We start from the raw sequence: 14236 nt of genomic DNA, 5'->3' as shown, positions 1-14236 counted from the left end.
GCTCATGAAATGGCGGATTAGTGTATTTTCCCTGTGTATGTGCGTGTTGTTCGGGACTATTTGTTTACGTGGATGTCGACACCACCGATTGAAAACGTTGAAACTGAGCCACTTTGCTTGAAACCCGCCGCGCGGCTGTAGACTACAGATCCCTCTTTGCGCCCCTCCCATCTCCCGCGTGTTGATGACACGCAAGCGTAAAAGTGATGCGCTTGGGTTTCATTTCCGGACGCGATAAACTACTGGAAACTTAAGCCTTAATACGATAAACATAAAGGGTAATTACGTTTTTATTTTCCCAAAATGTTTTTGCTAAATAAGTTTGCTCTATAGCACTAACTATTTTGCTTAGGTGATGTCGTGGCACTGGTTGTGAATTGACGCTCCGAGCTAAATCAAACAAGGAAGAAAGTCCGTTGGGATAGGCAGCCATTAAACATCATTATTATTATTTTTTTTAATCTATAGACACACTTATGTCATTTCAAATGATATTTCAATTAACAGCTAAGTGACAGTTCAGTATTGTTGGTTTAATGGAAGGTAAGCACACTAATCAAAGTACCGAAATCGTTTATAGAAATTCTTGATAGGTTAGCCAGCATGCTAAAGCTGTGGGTAGTTATTGATTCACCAGTGTAGGGATTGAGGAAGTTGAGGCGTTAGCTGCTCACTGTCTATAGTAGCGTATGTGAAATTGCTGTCATCTGTTGAGGCTTTTTGCGATCTACTCCAATATTGTAGGGCCTGTACACCAGTGTAAGCTGTAATGTATTCATCTTCGCCCTGTTCCAAGTGTACGAAACATGAATAATGGCATTGAAATGTCGTTTGGCTAGTTTTGTGGTACACCACACCCGCAAGCTGTTTTTTTTCAAAATATGTGTCTTTACTGGTAAATATATTAATTCTTCTGGCCCACTGGGATGATTTGAGGAAATTAAACGCCTCGCTTTTCACCAGCATAAGATCAAATGTGACTTTGCTGATCCCACCGTAGGGAAATTGCAGTGTTTACATCAGAAAAATACAAAAAATGAAGTGCAGAAAGGCAGGCAGAAATATTCTAGAATGAAACGTAAAACATACATTTTATGTGTATTTGTTCTTGTTCTTAACGTAAGGACTGAAGTAGTGATGGACTACCAAAGAAACAGCACAGTGAGTTAACGCGTTTATGTGTAGCGCTTGTTTCACAATAAAGGGGTTGTTAAAAAAAGGAGAGTTCTGTCTACTGAAACGCCAGATAGCTCTTAATTTAGAATGATTACTTTGATAAGATAATCATCAGAAAGAATATGAATAGATTCGTAAAGGCTGACACGTGTCACAGGACACATGTTTAAGGGCCCCCATTTATAAGCTGAGGACTGCTTCTGGGGTGTCCTGTTACAAAATGTATCTTGTAAATGAATTGTCGATTATAACAGTTGTAATAATTTTGTAATAAATTGATTGATTTATTGATTGATTGAGGAAAAGTTGATTAGTGCTCAGAATCTGTGACTGCACTTAGGCTTGGTGGATGATGATACATGGTCTGCAGTGGTAAAGGTAGACTTTTCCATTTAAGATGGCTGCAAAAGAGTTTATCTTATATACTTGACTCTGCATTTTTACCATAAGGTTTAAACGAGGCCATAAACAGGGACAACCTGCCAAATATGACTTTATTTCCAAAGCTGGATGTTTTTTTTTTTTGGGCGGGGTGGAGGGCAAACAAACAAATTAAGCAATCAAATCAAACAATTAACTGTGCCACTCAGAGGACATGGTCTACTTTTAGATAAAAGTTAGTCATTGTAAGTATTGTTGAGCATGTCCTTAAAATGTAACATCACACATTCAGACATCTGTCTACCATAATTGAAATATGGAACTAAAATGTAGTGGACGAAATGTATGCAATCTAGTACAAACTGTAGCCTTATTACCTCCACCAAGGAGGTTATGTTTTTGCCAGCGTTGGTTTGTCTGTCTGCCCGTGTGCAAGATAACTCAAAAAGTTATGGACGGATTTGGATGAAAATTTCAGGAAATGTTGTTACTGGCACAAGGAACAAATGATTAAATTTTGGTGGTAATGGTGAGTGGGGGGGGGGGGTCACTGATCTGCCTTGGTGGAGGTCTGCGCTCTCTGAGTGCTTTTCTAGTTCTAGACTTTGGTTGAAACATTAAGGACCGAAGATATTGGCAAAATCTGTAACAATATTTACAAAAATAAGCAAACAACTAACTGAATTGGATTTTCCAAATTTTCAAATCATCCTGTTGTATCTTCTCACAGAGTTGGGCGAAATGTCAGACTCTGACTCTGACCGCGCAGGACGCTTCCGATTGGATCTTGTAAGTACTACAGACATTAAACGCGGTAGCTTACTTATGCATTCATGTTGTTAATGTTTAATTTTTTTTTTTCCCCCAGAAATTTTTGGCCAATAGCAGTATAGGTGCCATAATTAGATCGTCAGGTAAGAGACAAACTTAATATTCCATTCATGAAGATATGCAGAGTTCTGTTGTCTTTTGAAAAATGATTGTGTGTTCTAAATTCAATATATTAAGCACAAGTATGTGTATATACTGTAAGTTAAGATCACAGTCCATGAATTGAAATATCTTTTTTTCCAAGTCCTCTGTGGGTAACTTTTATGTTATTTTCTTCATTTGTGGTCATCTCTCTACTCTGCCATTATGAATTTATATTTTTTAAAATAGACCTTTTCTAAAAAAAAAAAGTTTCTGTCAGTTTGACTTAAAATAGATTCATTTCACAGTAATGAACTAAAGAAAGTAAATGCCATTCTCTACAACTTACTTGGAGTTTGTGATTATATTACAAAAGTGGGAAAAGGATTTATATTCATGAAAAGTAAATGGTCAGTGAAAACTAAAATTAACATTACCTGGAAAATCACAATCTAGATCATGGGTCAGCAACCTTTGCAATCTAAAATGCAATTTTAGGACAGAAAAAGACAAAGAAAAACAAAACTGGAACCAAAAGATACCCTTGTATCTTTCCTCAGACTGGTGACTGTTTAACCCTTGAAGACCTAGTGTTACTTTTGTGGCAGCTCCCAAATGAATTTTTCTTTATATTTAACCTTTCTTAAGTGCTACATCACCATTTATTTAAAATATCATCCTCTTTGTTTTGCTTTTTTTTCAGTGCAAGTCATGTATTTTCCTATGTTTAATTCACTGATCATGTAGATGTACATAAAAGCTCAGATTAAAGTTGAGGGTTATTATATCAGATACAGAGAAAACTCAAGAAAAAGTGACTTTTTCAGTCCAATCTCTCATTAACTGAACATAAACCCAGTGTGTCCATCGACTGTCATTGGTCCAACTCCATGGGTTTTACTGGTGAATCAATGTTGTAGAAGTAGAAAGTGTTTCCACATTGACTACTGAGCCTCTGAACATCCAAATGGCTGATGACCATGGAAAAATGACAAACTGTATTTTACACCAATTATTTACATGGAATGATAGGATTAGTAGATCAACAGGTATTAAACAGTTTAGATCCATAGATGGTTTAGGTTCGACAGTTAATGTTTGGGTCTTTATGGGTTAAGAAGCTCTTTGGGATTAGTTTGTACAGAATTTGTGGAGAATAAATCAGAGTTTCTTTGCATTTGCAGACCTAGAAAGAAATTACAAAACCTAAGAAAACGGTGATATTTGTCATTATTTTAGTTTTGATGCAAAAATCAATTGGTATGTGAAGACTTTCTTTGCAGCAGAGAATACAGATGAATACCTTCAGTGTTATAAAATTAAAAAGTTGTCTATTTTTGCTACTACTACTATTTTTTTTTAATTCATGGTAGAGTAGAGTCTATATTTTTTACACCTGTATAACATCAGAATCACTTTATTGTTATGGCAAAATATGTAAAAAAGAAAAAAAAAGTTATTTGTTTCCATATGGTTTTTGACAAAGCCACATTGAGCCACTTCAAAAGGGCCCAAGAGCCATATGTGGCCCAGGAGCAACAGGTTGCCTACCCCTGATCTAGAAGTACAGTGGTCCTCATGGATCTGTTTATTTTATATTAATAGTGTTCAGAATGGTTTATGTACAATGTTTACCGTGCACAGTCAGCCTCCTTTTCTCAGATATGAAAAAACAAATAAACTATAGAATACCCTATTTATGCCAGAAAATACACTTTCGTTCTCCTTATTTATGGAATTTTTACCTCTGATATTTGAATGCAAAGGTGTAATACCAGTCTGACCTCTATCAGCAATTACAGTAAAATAAATAATCTACTATTAAATAAATTTTCCAATTTTTTCCAATTGACTGGACATATTTGCAAATTAGCTTGTTTTGCTCTACGTTGGGGGGAGAGACTTCTGACTTTGCATATTTTGTTTGTGTCTCAGATGAAGTGTTTGAACGATGGAGCCGTATTTCTATGGAAAGAAAGGAGGAGGCTGGACGTCTCATGAAAATCTATGCCTTCTGGTTTCCCATTCTGCTGCAGCCGGATGAGTCCAACACGGCAACCTCCTGGGCCATAGAAATAGGCCTGATTGACAAAAGGTAGGTACGGATAGGAACGGTACCTTTAATAATTTTAACACTCTCCATTGTTTGGAATTATTTAACAAGATTGAATTGTCTGTTTTTGCTGACAGTGGTGATCTAAGTCTGAAGCACCTGCACAAGATAGAAATATTGGAAACCATTCTCAGAGCTATGGATAAAGGATCTGTAAGTGTTGAAGATGTTCTGCTGCTGAGTTGAATGTCAATTTTGCTGTCCTCCCATTGTTCCTATGGAGTAGGGCTGCAGCTAATAACTATTTCAATAGTCATGATCATCGACTACTGTAACAACTAGTCGACTCGTCATATTAGTTAACTGGTCAGATTATGAACTGGGGAAAAAAAACAAAACTCTTATTGTTATATAGCTCTTATTTATATTCATTGCAACAATAAAATACTGTAGCGTCTGACTGGATGTCGGAAGGACAGACGAGGGTTTACTCATCCATGCTCTTTTCCTGTATGCACCTCTCACGCACACTGGCTCACTGGCTCCACCCCCATATCTTTCTCAACCACTCGCCTATCCATCATTAGGCCGTACACAGTCAATGCATTACAGACAGTAACCGCCAATCTTTCAAACAGTAAGATTAACAGAACCATTACTGCAGGGGTACTATAATGCATTTCATGTTTCATGATCAGTTCTATAGAATGTCTGCCTTTACCAGTGTTTGCAATTGAATTCTTTGAGCCTGGCCTTTGACATTGGCCTTCATTGTGACAAGACCTTGTCATAAATGCTCTTTTCTACTTGATCTGCACAGGAAACCAACACTGCTTCCTGTCACCAGTTTTTCAAAATAAAATGTGTTGTAGCGTTAACATACAGGTTAAAGAAGTGTATAACTTTAATCACAATTTTTATTTTTCATTTTATTTTTTTTCAAATTTGTAAAACTTGAGTGATAGCCTAATAATCACTAATCCATTAGTCCTTCCGTGCTTATGCACCTAAATCACTTCCCTCACGGTGAACCACTTCAAAGGTGACTCCATCACAATTAGTCCGGTTGTTTACATAATATACTTATACGTCACTCGGGCCTTTTCTGAAATTTTGTTGCAAAGTGCAGTGTGGGAATGGGAATTCCATCCAGCTGCAGCAGCAGCAAACATGGTGACTAAACAAAAGCAGTTTGTCAGATTCAGCAAGAAAACGAGCCAGATTGCTACAATGTAAAAAGATACAGTCCATCAGTGTTGTTTTAAAGGATGGGTATAGTCGGTGGATGGAGGCAAAGGCAACATTTAGGTTCAACACTCATGAAGAGACAGCAAAATTACTGCTGGGTGGAATTCCCATTCCCACAATGCACTTTGCGCCAAAATTTCCAAAGTTGTTCACCATGAGGGAAGTGATTTAGATGCATAAGCACGGAAAGACTACTGGATTAGTGATAATTAGGCTATCACTTGGGTTTTACAAATTTGAGAAAAAATTTGTGATGAAAGTCACACGCTTCTACTACAAAACTGCAGTTGGGGGTAATGAGTTACACTATCAAGACAATCAGATGGCTTTGTTACAAAAATCTTGGTTAAGTTTACTGTTTTACTATGCCAGTAAGCTAGTGTAAAACAAGCTCACCCATGATGCCTTGCGGGGTCTCTGATCTGTCACTTCCACACTAGTGATGGGTTAAAGGCAGAAGACAAATTTCAGTGTGTGGTGCATGTGCCTGTTCACGTGTGTGAACCCCTACTGACAAAATAAATATAAATTAAAACCGCAAGTGGTGTTAAGGCCCTCACTCTCCCGCCACGACTGCCGAGGCCACCCGACAGTGAGAGGACACCGTATCATGGGCTTGATCCAACTTTCTGCGAGATAAGCACAGTTTTATACTTCTGAAAATGAACGCTTTGTCCCAAGCTCGTCACAGCCACGCCCAACATGTGATCAAAAATGTAAATGATAACTTTTGATCACACGTGTGTAGGTGATTTTCACCAAGGTTGGTGCAAATTGAATGATGTTGAAAGCATGAGGAGTGTGATTCTGCCAAAAACCCATTCATTTCTATGGCACAGTTTTGATGTTGTCATGGCAACACAATTGTAAATGGGGGTGTGTCCTCATTGACTTTTTGGTTCAGTTTGGCATGAAGGATGTGTGTGCCAAATTTTGTTTGACTCTGTCAAAAAATATTGTTTTGTCCCATTGAAAGAAAAATGTAGGGGGTGCCAGAGAGCCATTTTATGATCCATCTATATGAGTTGCATATCATCGTGTTCAGGTTGTCATTCCTCACAAATGTTACATTGGGTCCAACTCAACTTGACACTCTCTGTGTGAGATATACACACTTTTATACTTCTGAAAATGGCCGCTTCATTGTGAGCTCGTCACAGCTACGCCCAACATTTCATCAAAAATGTAATTGGTAACTTTTGATCACACGTGTGTAGGTGATTTTCACCAAGTTTAGTCCAAATTGGATGTAAACCCTAGACGGAGATGATGAAAGTATGAGGGGTGTGATTTTGTAGGTCCACATTTCCACCCAACATGGCCAACTTCCTGTTGGGTTTAGGGCGGGGCCATAATGTAATTTTTTTCCTTGTCTTACCATGGGCTATGTCTGTACCAAGTTTCATTTTTCTACGTGGAAAATTTTTTGGGTGGGGTCCCATCTGCGCAATGTATTTTCATATTTTGAGGGGGCGGGGCAGGGCAGAGTCATTTTTCAATATTTTGAAAATTCTTCTCCCTGGAAAAATCTACTTTTACAAACTGTAATTTTCAGTCTGTGTACCATTAGTGTAACACAAAAAATTTTTCATGAATTGTGTCCTTGTGGATAAACCCCATTCATTTGAATGGTACAGTTTTGGTGTTGTCATGGCAACATGATTGTAAATAGGGGTGTGTCCTCATTGGCTTTTTGGTTCAGTTTGGCATGAAGGATGTGTGTGCCAAATTTCTTTTGACTATGTCCAAAAAAAAATTTCACTCCCATTCAAAAACTCTAGGGGGCATCAGAGAGTCATTTTACGATCCAGCTATACAAGTTACATATCATTGTGTTCATGTTGTCATTCTGCACAAATGTTACATTGGGTCCAACTCAATCTGACACTCTGTGTGCGAGATATCCACAATTTTATACTTCTGAAAATGGCTGCTTCGTTGTGCGTCTCAGCCACGCCCAGCATTTGATCAAAAATGCAAATAATAACTTTTTACACGTGTGTAGTTGATTTTCACCAAGTTTGGTCCAAATTGGATGCAAACCCTAAGACGAGATAATGAAAGTGTGCCATCTGCTGGTGTTGTAACCTGAAGGCCGCTATCAAAGCAATCTGGGCTTCCATTCCACCTGAGCAGTGCCACAGGCTGATCGCCTCCATGCCACGCCACATTGATGCTGTAATTCATGCAAAAGGAGGCCCAACCAAGTATTGAGTACACAGAAATTAACAAACTTTTCAGAAGCCTGACATTTCTGTTTAAAATATCCTTTTATTGATTTTATGCAATATTCTAATTTTTTTGTGACACAGACTTTTGGGTTTTCATTATCTGTAAGCCATAAACGTCAAAATTTCAAGAAATAAGGCTTGAAATATTTCACTCTGTCTAATAAGTATGTAATATATGGGTTTCACTTTCTGAAATGAGTCACAAAAAATATTGAACTTTTTCATGATATTCTAATTTTTTGAGGTATATCTGTATTTTCATTTGGCAAAAACTCAGTTGAATTATTTTGCTATGTTGCGGAGTCCTGCTTTGACATTTTTGATAAGAGTAAGAAAAATAAGTAATCAATGAAATTGACGGTTTTAAAATACTTCTTTGTGTCTTTTTGCAGTTGAAAAAGGACCAAGCAAAGCTTGCAGTGTGGATAGCCAACAGATTTTATTTGGTAAGAATGAAAGAAGTCATCTATTATGTTGAATATACAATAGTACATTATCTAAGGCAACACTCGCAGAGCCATGGCTGTTTTCCAGGTGTAATGACAGACAACAAATAACCCAAACCACCTCAAGAGAAATTTAATCGACTGAAGCGGTCTCGAGATTTATTATTGAATGATAAAGTGTCACCATACAGGTTTTTTTTTTTTTTTTTTTTTTTAAATAGAATGTGGTTTAGTAGTCAACTTAAAGCTAACCTAATAAGCTAGGAGAAGCGAATTTAAATCTTAAAATCTTTAGCCTGCTTTTCACCTATGCATCTATACTGCATGTAACAAGATGTGGTTATATCATTTATTATACTCATACCTCAGGATGAAATGCATTTTAGGTGTGATACCACTACATTTAAAGAACATGGAATCAAATTATGATTGCAAGAAAGTGAATTAGTGCAGACTTCAATTTATGAAAAATGTTTTTGAAAAGATTTGGGGTAAATTTTGCATCATTCATTTAACATCCAGACACTACAATGAAAGAAAAAACTGTAGTATATGAGGTTTTCAGCTTAACCTGTTCAGATTATCTGCTCAGTGTGACTTTGTCCCACCAGCGTTGCCCTGAGGTTCTGGAGGATGCTGTACTTTGGGTGGAGCGGACAGAAGAACCTGAGATCTGCCTTCGACTTCAGGAGCTTGGCCACATAAATAACTGCTACAAAGCCCTGCACCTTGTTTTCATAGAGTGTATGGTGTTATTTTATTACTTTTTTACACAGTAAAGAAATAAAAGTATATCTGTATACGTCAGTAGAATATTGTGATCTTTAAAAGTGACTTAACTTATTTGATTTTTTTTCCCCCCATTAATCAGTTGCTCAGTACATTCACAAGATGGGTACTAACATTGAAAAGACCATCAACGAACTGACATCTTACCCACCTGACAGTTTCATAGAGGTAAGACACAACAGCATGCTCGAAGGGCTGTCTTGACTTGATAGGTTGTCTATGTATCTATGTGACTTAGAGACTCTTAGAGAATTCTTTTTTTCGAATACAGCCCCGGGAGTTTTGCCAACAGGCACCAGATCCAGACTAGGCCATCGAAATAGAACTATTGCTTACAACAAAAACTGGACATGATGTTTAGATAGTCAATAAGTATTCCTAACATTTACGTTTTTTACACTAATAGAGAGACATCAAGCCGTCTTATTTCTTTTTCTCAAGTTGAAGGACAAATTAATTTATAGGGATCAATAAGGATAATCTGTATTTGAATCAGCATTTGCCACAAATCTTAGATATTAGCACATTGCCAAAGTTTTAAGTGACCTGTAATTTCTAGCAGTTTTTAGCTCACTGGCTGATAGGCTATGAGCTATTGTGAAGGCGCTGTGTCTGGCGTTGTCTTCGTTAGCAATTTGTTCAAACATCTTCTCAGATGAAGCTAGTGGTTGGATTAATTTCAAATTTTTAGGGATGCACCAATATCACTTTTTTCCAGACCAAGTACAGGTACTTACATTTGATTACTTGCTGATACTGAGTACCGATAGGAGTACTTAATAATACCATTACAGTTCTTAGCTACTGATTTATTGTCATTGTCATAAGTCTGGCTCTAACAAAGTGCTGCTACTGACATTTAATGTGTTGGAATGAGTGTTTCTCAATCAATCCACCAGACGGCGCCGTTCTTAATTAACCATACTTACCAAATACCACAAAGCAGATTAAAGTATTTTGAGAAGAAGAAAGTCAGTAATGACAAACATGGCAACAACAGAGGAGGTAATACTAATGTGAATACTAATTGATATTGATATTGATGAGGGTAGTTGTCAGTAGTTTTTCACTAACTCACACAGTCGCTTTTGAAAACATCCACCACCTCCATGGATCCCTGTGGTACTGCTTCTCTGTCTGGGTATGCACAGAGCTTCATATATAAGATAATATGATGATCTTTATATGGCTCTGGGTATGCATCTGCTAACTCCTGGAAAATGGACAGAATTACATACAGCATGTACGCAGAGGACGGACAATACGCTCCATCTGTATCAGTTTGTGTATTTACCGTAACTTGCAGTCACTGTTACTTTTGTCACCGTCGTTTATCTTGAAAAATCTCCAGACTACTGACATTACTCCTCAGCCACGTACCTGCTGCACTATAAGGTGAACGTCACGCTGTCGTCAAGTGGTATCGGTGTGTTTGTATTGGAGCACTTATACGAGTATGAGTATTAGTACACACGCTCAGTACCGGACCGATACCCGATACTGGTATCTGTATTGGTGCATCCCTACAAATTTTACATGTAGCTTCCTTGAGACAATGTCTATAAAGTTTGTTCACAGTTTTGGGATATTTTTATTTTTGAATTTTTGACAATTTTTTAAGGTATTAAAAATGTCTTCTATTTATAATGGGCCCTATTTTGATGGCTTATAAAATGGAAATGGTTAGAGATATCAGTATAGTTACAGTTGAGCACTGACAGGAAGAAGGATTTAATTTGTTGAGTTATGCTCCAGTGAAAGTACCACCCACTTTTATTGGGAGATTGGTCTCCTGCATCAACACCACGGGGCTCATAACTTAGTGGCAGAACCTGGCAACCTTGCAAATTCAACTTGTTATTGCATCTTGATAGAACATTCTGGTGAATACAGGGACATTTGTCATATTTTTGTAGTATTAGGAATGAGGACATACATCATATCATGTGACATTTCTGGGAGGCTGCGTCATTTTGAACTTACAAGCTATCGGTTGCTATGGGCCACAGCATGGTACAGATGTGCAGGACAGAGCCGTTCAAATCAAGATTTAAGAAAACAAATGTATAAGGTGGCAGCAAAAGCAAGGGGTCCATATCAGGAGAAGCTCAGCATGACTGCAAAGCAAAGGTATTTGGAGAAGATCAGAGATATGAAGGATGTAGACCCCTACGAGCTACCAGTGTTCACTGCCATACAACATTGTTTCGTAGACAGCATTGTTTATGTTTTTAATGTTTCCTCCCTCCATTCTTGTTCCATGTATCGGTGAAGTGACTGGGGTAGGATTCTGTTTTAGTGTTGGCCTGGTTAGTGCGTTGATGGGTTAGTGTGTGGGTAAATGTAAATGCATTAAACTAGTTGGAAACCCAAAATAACGTACCTCCGGGTCTCTACATTTGCTGTCAATCACAGGAGTAACTGGAACATGTTATAATGCAGCAGTGTCTCCCAGGTATCTTCGATCAGACAGATTTTACAGACAATTTACAAAAACAGTGAATGCACTACTATGGGACTGTTGGTGCCTGTAAGTTCAAAATGGTGAAATGGGGCGGGGATGCCGGTTGTTATATGATCTCCTCAGTCCTAATACTGTTAGATCCTCATTGAAGAAGTTTAACTTCTTTAAAGCTGGCTCTCTCATCTGTCTCTATACATGCAATCCTAAATGATTATAGGACTAAAAAATGTTTTTCGCTGTGTTCCCTTTCCAGAAAAGTGAAGAAATGAAGAAGAAGGGAAATGAAGTCTTTCAGAAAAAGCAGTATGAGGATGCTGTTGAGTTTTACTCTAAAGCTGTCAAATATTAGTAAGTAAATAGTGGCTCAAGTGAACCTAATGTATTATTGTATCATGTCCAAATGTGTATGTCTGTGGAATGGGGGTTTGGGACACTTGGCCTGTTATGTAATCAAAATATATTTTTATAGGTGAAATAAAATCAGAACACAATTAAGGGATAATTGAACTTCTGTATATATGTTAAAGAGCATCATTTGGTCCATCAAAAACAGCAGGTTACTCACAGGCCCTTTCCACCGGGCTAGTTCTGGTTCCTGAACGACTGTGTTCAAAATTGTGCCATTTTTATCATATAGTGAACAAGCTTGCATTTCCACTTGTTTTAAGTGGAAGCATTATAATTTGGATAGGTCACTGTCAGAGAATGGTGCACAGTCCAGCTGTTATGGCAATACATTAGCCCATCCAGATCCACTTTTTGAGTAGACATGGTTCTAACAAGACACTCCCCCAGCACTTCTCCCTTCAATTCAAGGGAAAAACTGCAGTTGTGTGGTTCCACATAGGAACCAAATTCATATTAGTGAAAAAGATAGAATATCCAACTATGAACTCTGAACTTCTATAACTTTCTCTTAGTCAGCTTTGTCAGATCACCTAACAGCAAGCTGACCACCTGTTCTTGTTTTCCTGGAAATTTGAGCATCACTGCTTCATGTCCTGTCTGTTCTTGTAACCTTAAAATCGTTATCTTACTAAAAGCATAAGCAACTACTAATTGACTTTCCAGTTTATTAGGCAGTGACTGTGAACTGCATAATATTAGAACCACTCTGAAGTTCTGGGTCTGTACCACTAATATTGTTTTAAAATGACCAGAAATTGTGAACTTACATTCATTTGTTTTCCTTCCAGCCCTGACAACCACATTATATATGGAAACAGAGCCCTATGCTATATTCGATGTGAGCAATATCTGTAAGTACTGAGCACTGATTCTTCAGTCCCGACAAATGTTGCTTTAGGTTGTAATTAGTAAATATTGTCACTATCAAAATTTAGTGTATCATCTAGGGTTGGGCCAGTGGATGTTTCCATGGCTATTGGTTAGAATCTTGGAGTTATCTTTGATACCAACCTCTCATTCAGCCAACACATCAATAAAATTGCCTAGTCCCATTTTTTCCATCTTAGATACATCTCCAAAATCAAGTCCATTATGCCACATTCCAACCTTGGAAAAAAAAATAATTGATGGACTCTTCTAGTTTTGTTGCTTTTATTGCCGTACTAGGTAACCATTCTCATTATTACCTCTGCCAAGGAGGTTATGTTTTCATCGGGGTTTGTCTGTTTGTTTGTTTGTTTGTCTGTTAGGAAGATAACTCAACAAGTTATCGACGGATTTTAATGAAATTTTCAGGAAATGTTGATACTGGCACAAGGAACAAATGATTAGATTTTGGTGGTGGTCGGAGGGGGGATGAGACTGACCTGCCTTGGCAGATGTCTACGCTCTCTGAGTGCTTTTCTAGTTTTTATGATGTGATGTCGTCTCTTCTTCTTTTAGTGCGCTTTTATTAAGATTGGGTGGCAATCATCCCAAATTTTGTTTTATGTTCTTTTAAGTGTCTTTGAGTACGTAGAAAAGCGCAATATAAAACCGATGTATTATTATTATTATTGTTGTTGTTGTTGTTGTTATTATTGTTATTGTTATTATTATTATTATTATTATTATTATTATTATCATTATTATTCAGTTTTGTAAGTATTTGTATATTTGCCTTTAAGCCTTGTTCACAATGTCTCATATGCTGCCGTATGCAAAGCACTTTGTAAACTACTGTCTATAAAACTGCTACATTATTATTATTGATCTATGATGTCCATATGAAAAAATTAAAAGCTCTAAGGGATCAGAAATGTTTTTTAAATCTTGTTTTCTAATGTTACAGGAAAGCAGTTTTTGATGGAAAATGTGCAACTCTGTTAAAACCACGGTGGGCAAAGGTATGGCTCTGTTTCATCTTGCCTGTTTTCAGTCTGTAGTAGTGGTGTGCAGCACTGTCTGGGCTATGATAATGTAAAATAAAATTTAAAAAAATCACAGTACATGTCAGAGCAGACTCAACGTCTGTAACAAACCCTTGACAGCAGTGGTTCTGAAAACACATTATCTATGGTATAATGTGAACTGTACTCACTTTCATATATCATGCCACTTGTGATAAGCACACATCAACCAATGCAGA

General features: G+C 37.4%; 1 protein-coding gene and 1 long non-coding RNA gene across 2 annotated transcripts in view; one reads left to right on the top strand and one right to left on the bottom strand.

The window, feature by feature from the left end:
* Positions 1-166: 166 nt before the first annotated feature.
* ttc3 (tetratricopeptide repeat domain 3) overlaps positions 167-14236 on the top strand; it is a 57918-nt gene continuing 43848 nt past the window's right edge. The window contains 11 exon segments of the mRNA XM_030153222.1: positions 167-278; positions 2288-2346; positions 2426-2471; positions 4405-4564; positions 4660-4735; positions 8394-8447; positions 9059-9191; positions 9319-9404; positions 11954-12048; positions 12897-12959; positions 13940-13994. Coding sequence (XP_030009082.1) covers positions 2299-2346; positions 2426-2471; positions 4405-4564; positions 4660-4735; positions 8394-8447; positions 9059-9191; positions 9319-9404; positions 11954-12048; positions 12897-12959; positions 13940-13994 — 816 coding nt within the window. The 5' untranslated portion in view covers positions 167-278; positions 2288-2298.
* On the bottom strand, positions 10544-12822 carry LOC115432411 (uncharacterized). Its single transcript, XR_003937202.1, has 3 exons — positions 12811-12822; positions 12133-12139; positions 10544-10778 (listed from the first exon to the last, which is right to left on the bottom strand). It is a non-coding gene; the product is annotated as an uncharacterized LOC115432411 (long non-coding RNA).

The sequence above is a fragment of the Sphaeramia orbicularis genome, chromosome 14 (assembly GCF_902148855.1).
Source record: "Sphaeramia orbicularis chromosome 14, fSphaOr1.1, whole genome shotgun sequence".
In the NCBI taxonomy this organism is placed as follows: domain Eukaryota; kingdom Metazoa; phylum Chordata; class Actinopteri; order Kurtiformes; family Apogonidae; genus Sphaeramia; species Sphaeramia orbicularis.
Note: the sequence above shows the minus strand (reverse complement) of the source record. Positions and strands in the feature narration are given on the sequence as shown.